The 19895-nt window shown below is 41.7% G+C and overlaps 1 protein-coding gene across 2 annotated transcripts in view; it reads right to left on the bottom strand.

Moving 5' to 3' along the window:
• The window catches only part of itpr3 (inositol 1,4,5-trisphosphate receptor, type 3), a 324911-nt gene that overhangs the window by 285041 nt on the left and 19975 nt on the right, over positions 1-19895 (bottom strand). For both annotated transcript variants that reach the window (XM_086011397.1, XM_086011396.1), the window contains exon 2: positions 9528-9598. In XM_086011397.1, coding sequence (XP_085867523.1) covers positions 9528-9598 — 71 coding nt within the window. The remainder of the gene's footprint in view (positions 1-9527; positions 9599-19895) is intronic.

The raw sequence follows: 19895 nt of genomic DNA, 5'->3' as shown, positions 1-19895 counted from the left end.
GCTTGGAGATTGAAATGTTTATTTCAATAATTCTTCAACAACTTGCTTTATTTTGCAATCCTCCTACAAGGATAACGGATCTTTCCATTGTTGAAACTGCATTTCAATTTAGGTGGTAGGATGCTGTGGTATTTGCACAGTAATAGCACTTTACATCAGCAGTGAAAGGTGCCCCATGTTTTATTAGTTTGTGGGCCATTGAAGATTAGGCAGCAGGCCAGAAAATCTCAAGAATCTGTAGAGTTAGAACAAAGTGGGATGGCATGCCCAGCCACAGTCAACATGCTCTCCGAGGAAAGAAAGGGTACACTGTTTAGAAATGTGCAGTAGCCAAATACCAAGAGCAACCTTGCTGTGGCAAAATTAATCCTTTGAGCTTCAACTAAAACTGCTAACACACTTGGAACCAAAATCACTATCAAAAAGTCCATGTGGTGATGGTAGTCCCACAGTGCTGTTAGATAGATAGGGAGTTCCCAAATTTTTTTGCTGGAGGTTTTTTTTGGGGGGGGGGGGAAGAGAAAGGATTGGGTGAAAGTGGGAGAATGGGAGTCAGTGGATGGGGCTCGGGGAGGTGAGAGGGAGTCTGGGGAATGGTGATCGAGGAGAGAGGGAGAAGGAGGTCAGGGAAAGAGGCGAGAATGGGGGCTTGGAGGGAGAGAGAGAGAGGGAGTCTGGGGAATGGTGATTGAGGAGAGGGGGAAAATGGGGGTCGGGGGAAAGAAGTACAATAGGGGTTGGTGGAAAGAGGGAGGATGGGGACTCGGGGTGGGGGGCAGGGAGAGAGGGAGACTGGGGAATGAGGGTCAGGGTTGGGGGAGAGGGGGAGACTGGGCTTCAGGAGGATTGGGCCTCAGGCAGAATGGAGAGAGAGGTGGATTGGTGCTCACGGGATTGGGGCTCAAGCAGCAGGGCCCGGGGGGGTGAAAGAAAGAGTGAGGGGGAATGAGGTGGGTGTGGGGACCAGCATTTTCTGTAGAGCCGGGAGCAACAGCAGCAACATGGGCTAGTGGAGCGGCTTCCAGAGGGGAAGACAATAAAGGGGCGAGTGCAACCTGGGGACTTTACTGTGGGTAAACGGTGAAAGATCGTTTCCACTGGTGAGCGAATGGGGAACAAGGGGCAGAGACTGAAGATTCTCACTGGAAGAACCAAGGGGGAAATGGAAAGGCGGGGTCTTGAACTGAGGGCTATTAGACCATAGGATGATTCACCACAAGTGGCAGAGACTACAACACCATTTAAAAGGGAAAGGGATAAATATTTCAAAAGGAGGAATATAAAAGGATCTGGGGGGAATGAGGTTACAGGAGAGACTGCCAGCACTGGCATTTGCACCAGGGGCCGAACAGCCTCCTCCTGTGATGTAATTACTATAATTCTATAAAAACTCTCCTTTGTTGAGTCTAAGCCCAGGCACTGGTTTAGAAATATTGGAGCTCAGCGGAGTTAAGAACGAGGTTCAGGTCAGTCTGTGCCGACCAGTTTTGCTGTGTGAAGTCCAAGGACAGATCAGCTCTGAATGAGGCTCCCAGTTCAGAGTGGTCACCTTCACACACAACCTGAGTCCAAACCAGAGTCCAAGGAGATAGGGAGAGAGATCAGGCCTAAAAAGTGGCTTACCTTTATTATATATATGTATAAGGTAAATGCAATAACATTTACACATGTCACGTGGTCAGACATCACGTGGTCAAACCTCCAGGAATGCCTCCAACTAGAGTTCGCAACCCTAGCTGGAGTAACCAATCTAGCACTAGATCTACTCATTTTCTCAATCAGTGATAATGAGGGAGAAGGAGATGTCTGTCTGCTATTTGATGGTACAGAAGCAGAATATGTATTCTTTTTCATTTGCAGAGGTATGTATTCATTTCTGCCCATGACGTTGGCAGCCAGGTCCGTTAGTAACATATGTCTGTGTCCAATCTTTGCTAGTGAAGTGACAGCAGTGTCTAATTCCGAACAGAATTCTGGTGACTGCACATCAACATTCAATACCTGAATTTTACAGCCACTCCCCAAACATGCCCAAAGTTTATTCTAACTTATTGGCACGTATAGTGTTGGAATTGAAGGTCTTACAAGTTCTTGGCACATCGGTTTAAGATAATTGAAATTTCATTAAATCTTCTTCACTCACCCACAAATGGCTTGGCAGTTGTATTCCGCAGACCAGAAGGAATCCTGGCCAGTGCTAAATTAGCCAATTTTAACTTGAATGGTAGTAAGAATGTGAACCTCAACATTTCCCCCAACTCATGCTTGGGAAGGGGTAAACTATATCTGCTCCTGATCACTGTCACGTGGTCCTTGCTGGGTGTGCACTTTGTGGGAAGCAAGTGAGAACATAATTGGCCCAATAGTTGAATAACCCACTAACAATCACTGTCTAGGCTCATTTATGGCAAATGGCTACTTGAGGAAGGTAGTAGACAGCCAATGACAAACATGGAACAAGTGGCCACCATCGGGAAGTAAGATAATGGGAGAAAATTGGACAAAAAAAATGTTATTTCTTTCTTTTGAAGTCTTGGAACAAAAAGTCACCATGAATGAACAATGATCTGTGAACAATTCCAATTCATCTTTTCGAAGTCTGTCAAGGTTTATGGCCACTGACGCATAATCCATTGTTACTTGTACTAGTTTAAACAAACTTTGCCCTGGTTCAAATAAAGGTGTGTTTGAGAAAGTTCTTGGTGGCTTTGATATTTAGTCCATGAATAGAGGTTGCCTGAGCTGCTAAATATAGACAGTTACTGATACAGAAGTACAGTACCTGTAGTTTTTGCCTAAGCTCTGAAATTCCCTCCATAAACCTCTCTGCCTCTCTACCTTGCTCTCCTCCTTTAAGACGCTCCTTAAAACCTACTTCTGGTCACCTGTCCTAATATCTCCTTATGTGGCGCGATGTCAAATTTTGTTTGATAACGCTCCTGTGAAACGCTTTGGGACATTTTACTACGTTATAGGTGCTATATAAATGCAAGTTGTTGTTGCTATAGACAAGCCAAAGTACAAGACAATAAAACTCAAAGTTGCATTAACAAAGTTTGATTCCAATGTGATGCAGTTTTTAAATTCTGAAGGTCTCAATGAACTACTTATCTTGCATATAAAGCCCTTGTATCTGATACACATCTGTAGGGGGTTGGTAAAATTTTAGGATGTGGAAAATGTTTAGCATTTCTGGAGATTATTCTCATTTGCTCAAATTTACTAGCAAGCAAACAAAAAAATTAAAACACTTATTTCACTCTTAAGTATATCTCTGACAAAATTTATCTTAACTCCTTTCACCAACCATATTATTTCCTGCCGCGCCCTACAAATGAACTTTTTAACTTAAAAGTAATCTAAGTCACGCCACGATTGAAAGGCTTCCAGTTCTGAAGAAAGACTTGAAAAACTGGCCCTTTTTCACAGGAACAGAGATAAACTAGGAATCGACAGAGGCTTTCAAAATGATGAAAGGTTTTGAGAGAGTACGGAGTGAAAGACCGTTTCCACTGGTTGGCAAATCAGTACCAAGGAGGCATAGACTCGTCACTAGAAGAATTAAGGGGGAAGTGAAATTATTGGCCCAGAAATTCGGGTCTCCATGGGCGAGTACGCACGGGGTACTCACCTGTAGGCCGAATGGAAGTGCCGGTTTTCTGCATGCACTGCGCATGCGCGGGAAACCGGCACTTCCGATCCTCTGAACGAAGGGGTTCAGAGGTCGAACGCACGCGCAGGAGAGGCTGCACGTGCGCATCAAACTTACGTTTTTTTTGCAGGTTTTCACGCGAGGTTAAGCCTGCAGGATTTAGAAATGTAAAAAGCAGGCGTAAGGCCTGCTTTTTACAAGGTAAGTGGTCAATTAATTAAAATTAAAACATTTTTTCCACAGGTTTATTATTTTTAAATACTTTAAAGCAAGGTAAGTTTATTTTTAGCCCCGTTAGAATATAAAATTATTTTTTTTCAAAAATTTAAATTATTGTTTAAAATAGTTATTTAATGTAATTTATAGTTTATTTAAAAAGTGTGATTTTTTAAAAAATTTATTTGAAGGTTTACTGCTATTTTGGGGCCGTAGTATTTATATGTTTTGACAGGTCTTCCTGTCAATCTTATGAATGGGCTTTTCCCTCCTCCGATTGGCTGCCCATGGCCCACGTGATCCCAGGGGACGCATCGCACTAACTACGCCCCTGGGACACGCAAGCACTGCGCGCCGGCAGCTGGGCCAGGCCCCGGAGCGGAATTCCACAGGGCCCTACAGCTCAACTGCCGGCGCGCAAGGTAAGTGCAGGTCGGGGGCTTACACCCGCGGGAAGCCCCCGACCCAAATTTCTGGGCCATTAATATTTTTTTCTTTTTTTACACAGATTGTTATCAGAACGTGGAATGCTTTACCATAACTGGCTTTTGCAATAGATACTCTAACAGCATTTGAAAAGGAATTGGTTAAGTATTTGAAAAGGAGGAATAGAATAGGGTTCAAAGAAAGGGCAGGGAAATGGGGTTACATTTGAAGAGCTAATGCTGGCACGATAAACCAAATTGCCTTCTTCTGTGATGCAAATTTTATGATTATAAAGAATTAAATACTTCCAAAAACAAAACATAATAAACCTGCACATCTCATGTTCTAATATCTAAAAAAGACTATTGTATTCGCAGGTCTCCCCTTTCTCACACCCCTGGACTTTGTTTTCTCCTCTTTTGCTACATGTCCCATCATTTGCCTTGTTCTTCATTCCCAATATTTTTTAGCCCTTTACGCATGTATGGTTATGGACCCTCAGTGTCCTTGTTGACCCTTAAGTGTTCTGTTACACATCAGATCTGCATCAGTAAGTAACTGAAGGATTCTGCATCTTGCAAGTATTCATGACCATACCACAGTTCTCTCCCCACATTCCACCAGGTTCCACAGGTTGTATAACTGAGCAGATTGATGGTCTGAGAGCAATAGCTACAGTCCAGTCAGGCAGAACCCTCTTTCATTCTTTGGCCCCTGGTTGGTACTTTAACTGTCCTGTTTAGGTGAGTAATCTGTGTACGACTTCCAAAAGTTAGAAATTTAGTCAGCAGGGAGGTGAGAATCTCTGTTCTCTTTTAAAAAAAAAAAGTCAGGTGCTGTCTGAGCACCTTGCAAATCAGATCTGGCCCCACACTGGATTTACACTCCATGTGGTATCAAACTGAAGCAGTGGGTGAGAGCATCCTCCAGGGAATCTCACTCCACCTGTCTCAGGAGTCAGGCTGGGCCCCGACTCCAGATTTATACTGTCAGTTTATCATTGTGTTGAAGCTGAAATCACTCTGCACCAACACTAAACATGCAGTGTAAATGTACCCTCCGATGCCACATAGCACAGCAGAGTTCAAGTGCTGCAGATTCAACTTTGTTTATCACCAGCCTCTAAATCATTTACATCAGAATTGTGCCGATTCAACAACACACTAGTTGCTAATGAGACTTTCTTTCTGATGTTTCTCAAAGATCACAGGCAGCTATCTAAAATCTCCTCATTAAATCCTAAGGAGAAAATTGTAAGAGCTGCTCATCATGATGGAATACTTGTACAGGACAATGCAGTCAGTTAATACTTTCCTATGTCTGTAATCCTCCCCCTCTCCACCACCTTACCTCCACACAAAAGAATGCCATCGCCTATGCGTTTCCATATCCTCTGACTCACCGTGAGCAACACAACAGGAAATTCACTATTTGTATAATGATATCACTGTAAACTATATCAGTTACTTTTGAGTGACTGCAACTACAGTTCTGTGGTGATATTGATTACAAATCCCACCTCCTGCAGGGCACAAACACTTGAATCTGGCTGGTGCAATTAAAGATACATATATTACATGAATGAAAGTGTGTGAAATACAAAAGATAGGAATTCATATTATCAAAGTTAAATAAAACAGAACTGGTAAAGTATTGACAAATATTTGTTGCTCTTTTTTCCCCAAATAGCTAGAAGCATCAATGAAACTAGAAGCATCAATTAAATGATAGGGAATTTGGCCTAAAAAGTGATCTTTTAAACCACACGACTGAATTCTGAGAAAACCAAACGGGTCAATACTGGAATTCAGACAGGCCAAGGAACCACAGAAAGGAGAGAGATTGATTGTGCTGTCTGGGTAAATCATGGCCTGCAACTTGCAGTTGTAATGACGGCAAAACTGTCAGCGTTTGCCGTCATTACAACTGTGAAACTGACAGCATCTTCTGTAGTCTGCAGTTAAACACGGAAATCCAGAAGTTGCTGTCAGTCATTCCCTGCTCCTTCACAGGTCACGCTGTTGAACTCCCTGCAGCCAGCAATCACTGAACTGACAAGAACTTCAGCTTTTATGCTCTAATATTGCTGCTAATACCCCCCAAAAAAGTTAAGCCTTGTTCAATGAGGTGTAACGGGGTTTTTAACGGCATACTGAGTCATAACTACTACTGAACAACTTTTCTGGCACTGAAAAACTAATTTTATGTTTTTGGAATGTCAAATTTTTCTATTGTGATAAAAATTCCATGGTTTTTAATATAAATATGTATTTTTAAAGTTTGTTTATGATATTTCAGCTTCTACCTTAATCCCATGTGTATGTCCTAATCTTTATTTTGCTCTCTGTAAAATTTATTTAAAAAGTGAAGCATAATCAGTGCATTTTACTTCCTGATTTGCTGTCTGTGAGAATTATTCAATGTGATTGGCTGCTTAGCCAGCTTGATGACATCTCTGTTGTTGGATGCTGGAAATCCCCTAAACTTGGCGCCAGAATGAAATTAACGTCCGGAGAGGTGAAATCGATGCCAGAGATTGCTAGATCTTTGTGGGCAGCTTTCTTCGAGGTCAGCGGCGAGTGCCATCACTTCACCACTGACCGCAAAGTAATTATTTAGGAGTTTGCTTCAGAAGGACTTATTTTCTAGTCTGCTGTCTTGTTATCATAATTTGAGGTCAAGTAAAGAGCAGGAGTTTTTAACATCTAACAAACTATATGGTTTTCATCAACTACTTACATTACAACATTAAATTCCTACATTACAACAGCGACTACGCTTCTAAAGTTCTTCATTGGCTGTAGAACACTTCGGGACGTCCCAAGGTTGTGAAAGGCACTATATAAATGCAAGTTCTTTCTTTTCTTTACTTCAAAATTGCGCCATTACTGTGCTGACGTGTGTATCTAAATTGAATGCCACCTTAGAAGGAATCCATGTAATGGAATCACCTTGGTTGTTCAAATAATGAAATAGGTGGGCGGGGGGGGGGGGGGAGATAAAAAAGAGGTCTTACTTTATGAAGTTAAGTGCATAACAATTGTACTTTTCAAACCCAAACCAGAAGATTTTGGAAAGTTTCACAATTCTTAGGAAGTTGTAAAAGCTTAAGAAGCAGGTCTTCGAAGCCAAGAAAAGTAAAGAGTAAAAATCGGAAGGTTAAGGACAGCTAAGTGTTTAACTTGGCAAAAGCAAACTTGTCACATGTATCGCACAGTTGTCTAACAGTTTAAGTCTCTGAGAACAGAAGGGCTACAAATTACAATACAGCAACAGAGAAATTATACATGCAAGGTTTGTTTAGCAAAAACAAGAAAAAGACAGCCAATGACCACAGACATTACTGCCCACAGACTTTCAAGAGATGGAGGTGAACATCCCCAAGAAAATTAAAGCGCCAATTATTAGATGGATAAGGTTGAATGCTGTTGCACTTTACCATGGGTGTAAGCTGTATTTTCAAAGCCACTGATTTAGTCAGCAGCATTGAATGCAAACTGTAAACCTAACCTTGTTAAACCATATAGCGATCTTGATCACTGAGCATAAATGTTGTAAAGCAAAACGCAGCTAGCTAATGCTGACACACTACAGTACACTTAAACTACATTTGTACCTATAACAATTTAAATTCTGTTACAAATAGTAATAATATCTACCTAAGTACCTATTATAATCCTTTGGTGGTGTTATCTGTGTTACCGTAAATGTGTTAATAAAATGCATAAGACTTCATCCTAGCAAATATTAGTTAATCAGTTTACTCAGTTGTGTAATTGGTTTGGTTTGTGAATGGTTAATATGGACTGGGCAGTGTAGGATGGGCCAAAAGTGAACTAAATTTTAGGCACCTATAAACCTTAGACATATTAGGTAGAACTCCATGCTAGTCCATCGACGTATCTAGAAAAAGGGTATATTGGTTTCATATCCCTTCTGGTATTGAGACTGACGATCAGAAGTTGAAAGAGTATTTTCTACGGGTCGTAATTTGTGCTGGGTAATAACGATGAACTAACAGCGTTTGCTGTTATTACCCCTTTGAAACTGACCACAGCTTCAGGATGTAGCGCATGTGCATTTAAACACGGAAAGTTGCGGTCAGTCATTCATTGCTCCAACACTGGCTGCGTGTCTATGCCAGCCCCCACCCCCCCATCAATCAGTGTAATCAGTGAAAACTGATGAAAACCTGGGCTATTCCATGGTAATATCGCTATTAAATACCCTATTAAAAGTTAGGCCTTGTTGGATTAGGTGTAACTGGGGTTTTAACAGAGTATTAAACAAACGTTATTGAAAAACTCTTTAATTTTGTGGAGTGTCAAATTTCTCCATGATAAAAATTGCAATTTTTAAGAAACTTTAAAAAGAATTACTTTTAAAAGTTTGTCCGTGATATTTCAGGTTCTACCTTATCCCCATGCAAGAGCCCCAATCCTTGTTACGCGCTCTCTAACATTTTTAAACAAATCGGGATAAAAGCAGGTTCTCATTTCCTGCTTCCCTGTCTGTGAGAATTCTGCAATGTGATTGGCTGCTTAGACAGCTTTGTTGACTTCACAGCAGATCGTGTTACTAAAGTGAAGTCACTTGCACGTCGAAAAAGGCAAACTTCTCGCCACAGAGATCTCGTGATCTCTGTGGACAACTTTTCTCGGGGCCAGCGGCAAACGCCTTTGCATCGCCGCTGACTGCAAATTCCGGGCCTATATGTATGGGACATGTCCTTCCATTTTCAGAACAAACTTACAACATTTAACCATGACATTGTGGCTAGAATTGTCCATTTAGAAAAGGCTGAATAACAAATTTGACAATAAAATTGAACATAAATTTAAAAATGTTGAAACAGTTGACAATTATAATTCAATTAAAAGGATTACTTTGAAAAAAGTATACCGTTTGCTCCTGATGTTTGAATTAACTAAAAGCAACACCGATATGCCTGCCTTCCATCCTATCACAGACCTTCCCTTTTGTTCTTTCATCCCCTCCCCCATTTCCCAGCCCCTAAACTTGCTTTAAAATCTGTTCCTTTTCCTGCTTGTTTCCAGTTCTGACGAAGGGTCTTCAACCCGAAACGTTAACTCTGTTTCTCACTCCAAGGATGCTGCCTGGCTTGCTGAGTTTTTCCAGCATTTTCTGTTATTACCGATATATACTTGCTTATCAACCACATTATCCATCGCCTGTATCTTTTATGCAGTGTTATGTGATGAACCAAATTTACCTCTAAATTTTTTGGGAGGACTTTCCAGATCTCCACCTCCTGGTTCTACCACACATCTGTCATCCACCAATCTGCAAAACAAACAGAAATGTCTTAATATGTAATAAAATCTGTTTCTAGTCGCTAGGATTTAGTTGAGAAGTTTAGGTTCCTTAGTATTCTGAAGCCAAGAGCATTTAAGTAAAAAAATCACTGAGACATACAATTAAACAGGTGACTTACAAGGACCTTACACAATCAAGATGTTGGTGGTTATCCGAAGCTGACAGCTTACAACTGAAGTACAATCATCTAATAATGGCTTAAAAGGTACTTTTCCAGGTAAAATAATGGAATAGGAACATAATTACAACACCAATCACAACTTTCACTAAAATGATTGTACTTCATATAATTTAACTAATGGCTAAATTAAAACTTCAATGCAGTTTTTTTTAAATGCAAGTTCATGCCAGAATGGATACACTATAGCAGCACTGGACAAAGTTTTTGGATTAAACATTCTAGACATTGAATCCAACCAAAAACAGCCCAATAGAACAACAGTATCCCATTCAATAAAATGCCCACCTGTGCCTTGGGATGTTTTACTACGTTAAAGGCGCTACATAAATGCAAGTTACTGTTGGTAGTATCCAACAGCAGGACTATTCAACATGGAGAGGGACTGCAAGTGATCTTCACACAGAAGTTTCTATAGGAAGATCACACTGATTGATCTTTTCATGTACCTGATTTTTTTCAAGCATTCAAAGTGGCTTGCAAACTACCCAATTATGCTGGATATTGTCGCCATTGTTGATAATCATTTAGACTAATCTAAAGTCTTAGTTAATCTCTCGCCTTCTCACTCAGCATGACAACAAGATGATTAATAGGTGGAGTATCATACAAACTGCGCTCTTTTCCAATTGTTTCTAAAAATAGCTGGCTGTGTGAATAAAGAAGTTCCACGGGACATTGTCAAATGTGTACGGCAGACTTCATTATACATATGCACATTATTATGCAAGTAAGCATATTCATTGAGGGTGTTATACCATCAAATATTCTTCCAGTCTCTGATGTTGGTGAGGGCCGACACAAGGGGCTCGATTTTCACTGAGCCGTGGAGTCGGGCTTGGAAGCGTGCGGGGGGTTAAAAAAAAAAAAAAAAAAAAAAAAAATCGCAAAAACTGGCGGGTTATCTCAACATGTCTGAGCAGCAGTGCCAAAGGCGGCTCCGACTTTCGCGACTGACATCTGCGCAATGCTACAGCAAGACCTGCAGCCCAGAGGACCAGGTGGACACGCATTACCAGTGGCCGGCAAAGTCACCACCGCAATCAACTTTTTTGCATCAGGCTCATTCCAGGGATCAGCAGCAGACATCAGCGGCATCTCCCAGGCGGCCGCACACACTTGCATCATGCAGGTAACCGATGCCCTCTTTGCCCTCGCGCACAATCGTATCCATTTCACCAAGGATCAAGCAAGTGTCACGGTGTGAGCAGTTGGATTAGCTAATCTGGCAGGCTTTCCAAGGGTGCAGGGCATCGTTGACTGCACACGTGGCCCTTAGGGCACCCCATCGCAATCCAGGTATTTTTGTCAACTGCAAGGGCTTCCACTCCCTCAACGTTCAACTGGTGTGTGGCCAGAAGAAGGAAATTTTGCATGTTGTTGCCATGTACCCTGGCAGTTGCCGTTATCAAGCAAACCATCGGTTTGCTGAAGATGCGCTTCAGATGCCTGGATAGATCAGGTGGAGCCCTACAGTACTCAGCAGCCAGGGTCTCCAGAATTGTCGTGGTTTGCTGTGCATTTCACAACATGGCACAGCGTCGTGGGAGATAGAGATGGAGATGGAGGATCAGGATCCTGCAGAAGCCCATCAACCAGTGGCAGCATTATGCGAGAACATTGCTGCCCGGGATGCAAGGAACGCACTTATCCTGGCCAGATTTGCTTAGCCTAGTCAAACAAACACTTTTGCCTCGCAGCTTCTTACCAGAGCAGAGACAATGGCCAAGAACCAAAGGATTCTGAGCACTCTGACCACCATACTGACAGTTGCAAGTATGCCTAAGCCCTCAATGTGGAAGTCCCACTAGTGAAATGACAGACGATACAACTGCAACATTTGCCATCAGAAATTTTATGTACATTAACAAAGCGGTGGCATTTTTGCTGCAGCTCCCTCACACTGCACAGTCAAGAAGGTTGGCAGTCTGCAGAAGAAGCAAGGCTTGCTGTGGACCTTAAATACAGCAGCAATGATGACATCGGAGGGGACTTTCAGTCATGAAAAACCCATTTGCCAAGGCTTCCCACACGTTGGAAATCAATTGGCCACTTAAGTTAAAATTGCATCAATCTCCCACATCCATTTAGATTTGTGTGGGAAACATGAAATTCGGATAACACGACACCATCCCGCACCCGAGTTAAAATCGCCCCCAAGCTGTCAATACTATATTTTGCTTCAAGTAATTTTCTAAATTCTACTGCATAATCTTTTCATTCACAAGTCATTATAATGCTTAAAACAAGATCCATGACAGCAGCACAATGGAAACTACTGCAAGTCCAAAGCAAGTGTTGTCATGATGGAATCCTGTTCAATGCAATCACCCAGGATAGACACAAATAGGCAACAAAAAGTTGCATTTATACAGCACCTTTAATCTAGGAAAATGTCCCAAGGCCCTTCGCAGGAGCATAATTAGACAAAAATTGACACCGAACCAAAGAAAGAGATATTAGGATGGGTGACTAAAAGAGTGGTTTTCAGGAGGGTCTTAAAAGGAGGTGGAGAAGTTTAGGGAGGAAATTCCATACCTTAGGGCCTATAGGGCTGAAGGCACCGCTGCCAATGGTGGGGTGAAGGGAGTAGGAGGTGCACAAGAGGCCGGAGTTAGATAAACACAGAGTTCTTGGGGGACTGGAAGAGGATACAGAGATAGGGAGGGGTGAGGCTATGGAGGGATTTGAACACAACCCAAGGATGAGAATTTTAAAATCAAGGCATTGATGGACCGAAAGCTAATGTAGGTCAGTGAGCACAGGAGTGATGGGTAAGGAGGACTTGGTGCGGGTTAGGATACACAGTTATTTACTATATATTAAAAACAATCAAAACAGTCGTACAGTAATCAATTAATCAATTACAAGAATAACCAACAGCCACCAGTGCTATACCATGGAAATTAGAACAGATATGTTAATTTTAAGGATAAGGCCATAAAACTTTGAGGCCTAAAAATGTGAATATAGTGGATCCCCTGCAGCCTCAAATCCTTCACAACAGACTATGGGATACAGTTGGTGTTTTATAGTGACAGTTTTCCACTGTAGTTAATGGATTCTTAACTGGCAAGACCCCAATGGGAAAAGAGTGTGTTGCCTGGAATTTGTATGCAGCCTCCCAGAGGAGATGATGGACTTCTGTAGCTTTCAATGTATTCCTTTCTTTAAACAAGGACTTCAATTGCAAACCTAGGAAGGAATCCTCAGACAAGAAATGGTCACAAGCAAAGAGGGATTACCTTCTCTCAAACCCGGACTCAAAAATGCCACCATTTTTAGAATTTTGGTTTAATAAGATTTAGTTATTTATTCTCAATCTGATTAACCTTTAATTGTAAAGTGACAATCACCATCATTTCTGTCAATGAAGAAAACCTGTGCCACAAGCAGCCCACTGTAATGAACAAGTTGTATTTATGAAATGCCTTTAATGTAAAAGAAAATCCCAAGCACTTCATAAATGGAGATAGAGAAAATGGACTCTGAACCAAGGAGGGTGAGAGTAAGAAAGGTGAGCAAAAGTTTGGTCAAAAAGATGGGTTTTGAGAAGGTTTTAAAGGAGAAATGGAGGCAGAGGGGTTTAGGAAGGGAGTTCCAGAGAGTGGGGTTAATGCAGCTGAATGTGGGGGGTTGGACACACTAAACGACAGAGTCAGATGACTGTAGGATGCAGGACAGGCTGTACAGCTGAAAGGCGTTGCAGAATTAAGATGCAGCAAGGCCCTGAAGGCATCTGAAGAGAAGGAGAGGGAGTGTAAATCCAATATGTTGGGGGACAGGAAGGATAGGGCGGTGGTTGCATTTGGGATGAGGTAATTTATGCAGTGTGGAGAATGGGAGGCGAGCACGGAAGGCATCAGAATAGTCAAGTTTAGAGGTGAGAAAAAACAAGTCAAGGATGCAGCAATGGAGGGGCTGAGGCAAGGGCAGAGCAGACAACGTTATGCAGGTGGAAATATGGGGTCTTTGAGATGGATGGGATTGGGGTTTGAAACTCAGATCAGGGTGTCACATAGTCTGGTTGAACCTGAATGAGTGCCCAATGAAAGGAATAGAGCCAGTTATACAGGAGTGGAGTTTATGGCAGGGGCAGTACCTCAGGAGAGAGAACCATTTACCTTGTCAGCTAGCATGGGGGCCAGTTGAGGAAGGTAGGTGATCAGTAATTTCGTGGAAATCGGGTCAAGGGAGCAGGAGGTGGGCTTCATGGACAAGGTGAGTTGGGGCAAAGCATAAAGGGAAGATCGGAGAGAAACTAGAGAAAGACACGGGTTCAGAGCCAGGGTGAGGGATGTTTCACTTGGGGCACAAGGGGAAGGGGCGAAGCAGTGGAGGTAGCTGAATAGGTGGTCTCAATTTTAGTGACAAAGGAGGTCCATAATCTCTTCGTTTTTGTTGGTCGAGGTGAGGGTGGTGGAAGCAAGGGAGAAGGGTTTAAGGAGCCAGTTGGCAGTGGAGAAAAGGAATTGGGGGTTATCTTTGTTTTGCAGGATGATCCTGGAGTAGTGCGCAGTATTAGCAGAAGAGAGTAAGGCTGATGGTGCCTGATGTGGTCCAGCCAGATTTGCAGACAGATGACTAAACCACTTGCGTACCAGAACACTCAAGTCTTTGCCCCTTGAACTTGAGAGATCAAAGATGGGGGGCTATACTAGGGGAAATTATACCCCATTGTAGCATCCAATTATCTCTGATTCCAGGATTTTTGCCTCCACTACTCGAACTGGAAGTTTCTTCCACATATTGAACTTTGAAGAAGAACTTACTGATATCTTTCCTAAAAGGTATTCTTCTCCAATTTGAGCCTGTGCCCCCTTGTTCTACTCCTTAAGTTTAATTTAAAGTTAATATTCTGGGTTAACCTTCTCTATACCCTTAACAACATTGTTTGCCTTTATAAAGATCACCTCTCAGTCACCTCCTTTCGAGGCTGAAAAGCTCAAGTTTCTCCAGTCTCTCCTCATAACTCAGACCTCTAACGCTGGAGATCAGCCTTGTGCCTCTCCTCTACCCTACCTCCTATGCTTCAATGTCACTCTTGTTTCTTGGCAACCAGAACTGGATGCAATGTTCACCTCCTCTTTCTCTCATCAAACTTCAGAGTCCCAATAAAACAATGTTATAGAGAAGAGCCATTATAGCAAACAGAGTCTGTACTCATCAGGGCAGCTATATTGTTAATGTATCAAAGAGTTTAACAGCAAGGCGGTACTGGATTGTACTTCGATAGACAGGTTATTTATAGCCAGCTCCAAGCCAGCTGTGTTTTAATCCACAGCAACATCTGTATTATGTAATAATATTACAAAGTTAAATAGTAAAAACTGGGCAAGATTGAAGAAAAAACAAACTGTACATCTAAAAGGCCTGAAGATATATTTTTAACATAATTATATCTAAATGTCTTTTATAAGAAAATGCAACCACTTTTTTTTTTTTTTTTTAATTTTCTCTCATTCCTTTGCTGAAGGTTCAAACTTATGCTGAAGCTTCATGGGCACTACCAATCTCCAGCAGCTCGCACAAGTGGCCATGCTTCATATACAAGTCTAGACTGCGAGTGCCCACAGGCTATTCAAATGGGTGGGGCATCACATCACAGCCAAGCCTGATCCTGTTCTCACCCAACAGTCACGCAGCAATTTTCCAACAAGAGTCACTGAATTGCGATCAGAAACATACTCCTCCCTAGCCCAAAGTTCTGAGGCCAATTGTAACGTTTCCCACTGTTGCCCCAGCTGAGATCAGCTAACATCAGCACAGACCAGGGCTCACGTCTGGGGCCTTGCTGGCCAAGTAATGCATTTGACGCAAATAGTGCATTTACCTGCCAATCCACAGGAGCAGCTGTGCTAACCAGAAGTTTCAGAACTCCTATTTATTTATGATACATATTCAAGAACTTCAGCAAAACACCTTAACACAACTCATCTGAAAACTAAGTTTCAGTGGTAATTTGTACCAGAAATAGAACTTTTACTGCTTCCACAATGTAATGGCTCCTGGCCACTTTGCTGTAGAAACCATGCATTTATGTTATAGGTCCAAAGATGTGCAAGTTAGGTTGATTGGCTATGATAAATTGACCCTTAGTGTTAGGGGGATTAAATACGTGGGGTTACGGGGATAGGGTGGGATATGTGTTGGTGTAGGGGTTACGGGGATCGGGTGGGATATGTGTCGGTGCAGGCTCGATGGGCCGAAATGGCTTCTATCTGCACTGTGGGGTTTCTGTGATTCTGTGTGACAGTTTCTGCAGATGCCACACTTTGATATATGGGAACCCCCTCCAAATACTGACACACTCCTGGGGACCTCCTGTACTAACTTCTGAAAGTCAGTGCCAGCTATCCAAAGGACAACAATGCTATCATTACTGTAAATGATATATGGGAACCCCCTCCAAATACTGACACACTCCTGGGGACCTCCTGTACTAACTTCTGAAAGACAGTGTCAGCTATCCAAAAGACAACAATGCTATCATTACAGTAAATGTTTTTTATGAATACACTGCAACACAAATAACATGTCAGTCATCAAACAGGAAAATACAATAGTCTCATGAGCTAGCTGTCATATTCCAAATCCTTATGAGCCCAGCAATTTGAACGTATGGCTAATGCTATGGTAACAAATGCATATTAAGGGAGTTAGTTTACATTTCTTAAGATATATCAAACAGCTATTGCAGAACTACAAGCCTGGTCTTAATGCTATGACTATACTTATTATTTGTACATTATATACAAAGGGGAGGATTTAACTATTGCCTAAGGACTTGTCTCATATATGATGGCCTCACCTCCATTCAAAAGTGGTTCAGTTTGGAGATGTATTACAAATACATTGTTAAATGCTGGAAAGTACTTGGATCAAATGGCAATGATAACTGAGTTAATGAAAGGACAAGTGTTGGCAAACAAATGCTTCTCATAAATAATAAGAGTACCAAATCTGTCTTTCCTTGGCAACAAAGCAGTGGAATATTAGGGCCGAGAAACCCTAAATATAAGTAGTTGTCCAGTTTAACAAATGCTGTTTAACTCTTTACTTACCTGACATGTCATTCAGCTGTTTGAAGTCTACAAGGTTAAATATTAGCCTGTGCAATACCATAATGGATTTGTATGAAATTCCACTGTCCACTATTTTAACAGAGGGATTAACCTAATGCCTCTGTTAAATTGGCAAGGACATTTCCCATGAACATATTTGTATAATAATATTGCATCACATAATTTCAAGGCTATGGTATGTATCTATTATTTCTATATATGCATATATATTATGACAAAGAGACTATCTCAGCTCATGATGGTGAATTATTGAGCTCGTTTAGGAGTACGAAAGACTTCCTGGAATACATAATCATTGTTGAACTATTCTGGTTATCTATAGCCCATCATCTCTAAATAGAATCTCATGAGCAATTTCAAATGAATTCTGAAACACCAAAGACTCAGATAATTTTCAATGTGAGAAGTAATCAGATTTTTACATCGGTGTGAATTAAAAGTAAATCAGTCCTGGGCCTTTAAAGTTAAAATTAACTGCGTCTGAATATATCTGCAGTATTTTTCGAAGGTTCTTTGCTATGAATCCAAGTCCTAGATATCTTTTGGACTGAGAAGTTTTCAATCAATTAGTCGAGCAGTCAATGTGATAGAAGCTATATTTCAGAGGATGATGGGTCGATAAAATATGCAAACAAACTGCTTAGATACATTTTCACACTACTTCCATCAATTCCAATGCATCCATTTTCAGCATCCTATATATATATATGACGGCCCCGTGAATTTGAAGAATTAAATTCACTTCAGAAACATTTTGAACTAGATTGATTTTCCCTTTATAAGATATATTTTTGTTGATGGTGACACAACTTCAATCTATCACACTCTGAACTATTTCCAGCTACTGCATTACTCACTCTACTGATCTAAAGTGATGACATTAAGGCTTAAATGCCAATCCAATAACTTAAGCTCCTCCGAGCAGAAAATTGCAGCAACAGGTTTATGAAGCCAATGTCTTCTTTTAAGCAAGCCAATGAGTGCAGACATAGGTTGGAGAGGGTAGGCAAAGCTGCAGAGAAGGAATTGATGGCTTTTAATATAATTAGTAAAATACGTATTAGAATAGTTATGATGTCAAAGAAAAGGCAGCCTGTACACAGCGGCAAAAGGAACCGAAATAAAATTTGTTAGCCATGTTTCTGGTTGACAGAGGGTTAAATAGACAGCGAGATACTTTGAAAAATAAATAGGATAGGATAGGAAATGAAAGAGGTTTGACATGAATTCTACACATTAGTCTTCATCTCTGAAAATGGAATATGAAAAAAGCCCAAAACATCAGCTCCTGAGGAAAGGTTCTACCGTACATCCTATTTAGATTTAAATTTAGATCAAATAACAGATGGAATAACATGAGGTAATCGGCCAAAAATAATAGAGATGCAGACTTCAGGGACATTTAAAACATGATTGGATACTAGACTGGGGAAACCAGAATACCGATAGGACAAGCTTGAGTCAGTTGAAAGGCCTTTACTTATGCTTTATTCATTCTTGCTTGGTTTGGTTTCAGTTTTGCTTTCCCCGAGACGATAGTTACATGGTCCCAGCAGCTTATGTTCCACATAACATTCAGCCATCTTTTTCTGTACTTCCCTTTATAACTCTCAGTCCTGTTCTTAAATGGGACAGCATTCATTCATTTCACTACAACTCATATATATATATATATATATTATATATATATATATATCTACCATTCTATAGGATGAAACTGCTCCTCTGAAAGTCTTGCCTGAAGCTAGTTTAATTTTATACTCCTCCTGTCTCTCTAGTTATGAGCTCACAGTCCAAACTAAATAACATTACTTCCTCTAAATGGTCTGTTCTTCATTTCTTAAGAAATACATTGTGCTCGATTTTTATTTCCGAGGCGGGTGGGAGCCAGGTTGCGTGGTGGGCGGGTTCGGGAGCCGCTTCAGCTGCTGATGTCCGATTTTGATTTAATCAGCTTGTTGAGTTCATTGGGGTGCGCTGGCTGGTCCAATGAGTGCGATCGGGTCGGCTGGCCGCCTCTGATGACATCATCATCATAGCAGCTGGTTTTAAAGCTGCCATTCAGCCTGAGCCTTTCTCCTCTGGATTCTCAGTGAGATTGCTCCATCCACAATGACTTCTTCCAGAGGCAAGGCAGCTCCTCGATTTAATGGTGACTCCCTCTATGCTCTTGTCGAGGCTGTTAGAGGGCGCAGGGAGATTCTCTTCCCTCCTGATGGCCGGAGGAAGCTTCCTCAGCAGACCAAGGCAGCCTGGCTGTGCATTGCCGAGGTCAGCGCAAGGTCCGTTTGTTCACGCTCCTGGATCCAGTGCAGGAAATAGTTTAATGATCTTGTGTGAACATCCAAAGTGAGTAGCCCATCACACTTACCTTCAATCTGCTTCCCTTCTCTTCTCATCACCAGCACTCTGCGTTGTAAGCCTGCTCCTCCACATACCACCTTACCCTTACTTCCCTTGCACCCTTACCTTTCCATCTCTGTCTCTGCACCGAATCACTTCAGCATCCTGCCTATGCACCCCTTAGACTCGCTCTCACTGTTGTGCAGTGACAACAACTAATAACGCACAGGGAGTTAGCTTCCTCTTGGCACCTTACTCCATCTTCGTCTCCCTCAAAGCTTCTATGGTAGGGATTCTTCACACTCACTCCATCACTGTGGTTGAAACTCCGCTTGTGTCCCTCCTTGCAGGAAAAGATAGCCCACAATAAGAGGGAGAGAACACTGACTGGAGGAGGTACACCAACCCTAGCAACATTGACAAGTACTGAGGAGGCTGCGCACAAAATTGTCGGAGGTGACGATGACCTGGAAGTGGGCGATGGAGAGACAGGCACACTAGAGGAAACTGGTGACAGAATAGAGTTTCATCCCTCTCGTTGACATTTAGTGATTGATTGCAATGACATATGATGTTCATAGAGAATCACGTTGTATCATCTGCTCAAAAGGATGTGTCTGCTACATCAATATCAGATGTCTAAATCATGCCTTTACTC

The sequence above is a fragment of the Somniosus microcephalus genome, chromosome 18, assembly GCF_052327205.1.
Source record: "Somniosus microcephalus isolate GS21.2 chromosome 18, FLI_Smic_1.0, whole genome shotgun sequence".
In the NCBI taxonomy this organism is placed as follows: Eukaryota; Metazoa; Chordata; class Chondrichthyes; order Squaliformes; family Somniosidae; genus Somniosus; species Somniosus microcephalus.
This window is presented reverse-complemented; position numbering and strand designations above follow the sequence as displayed.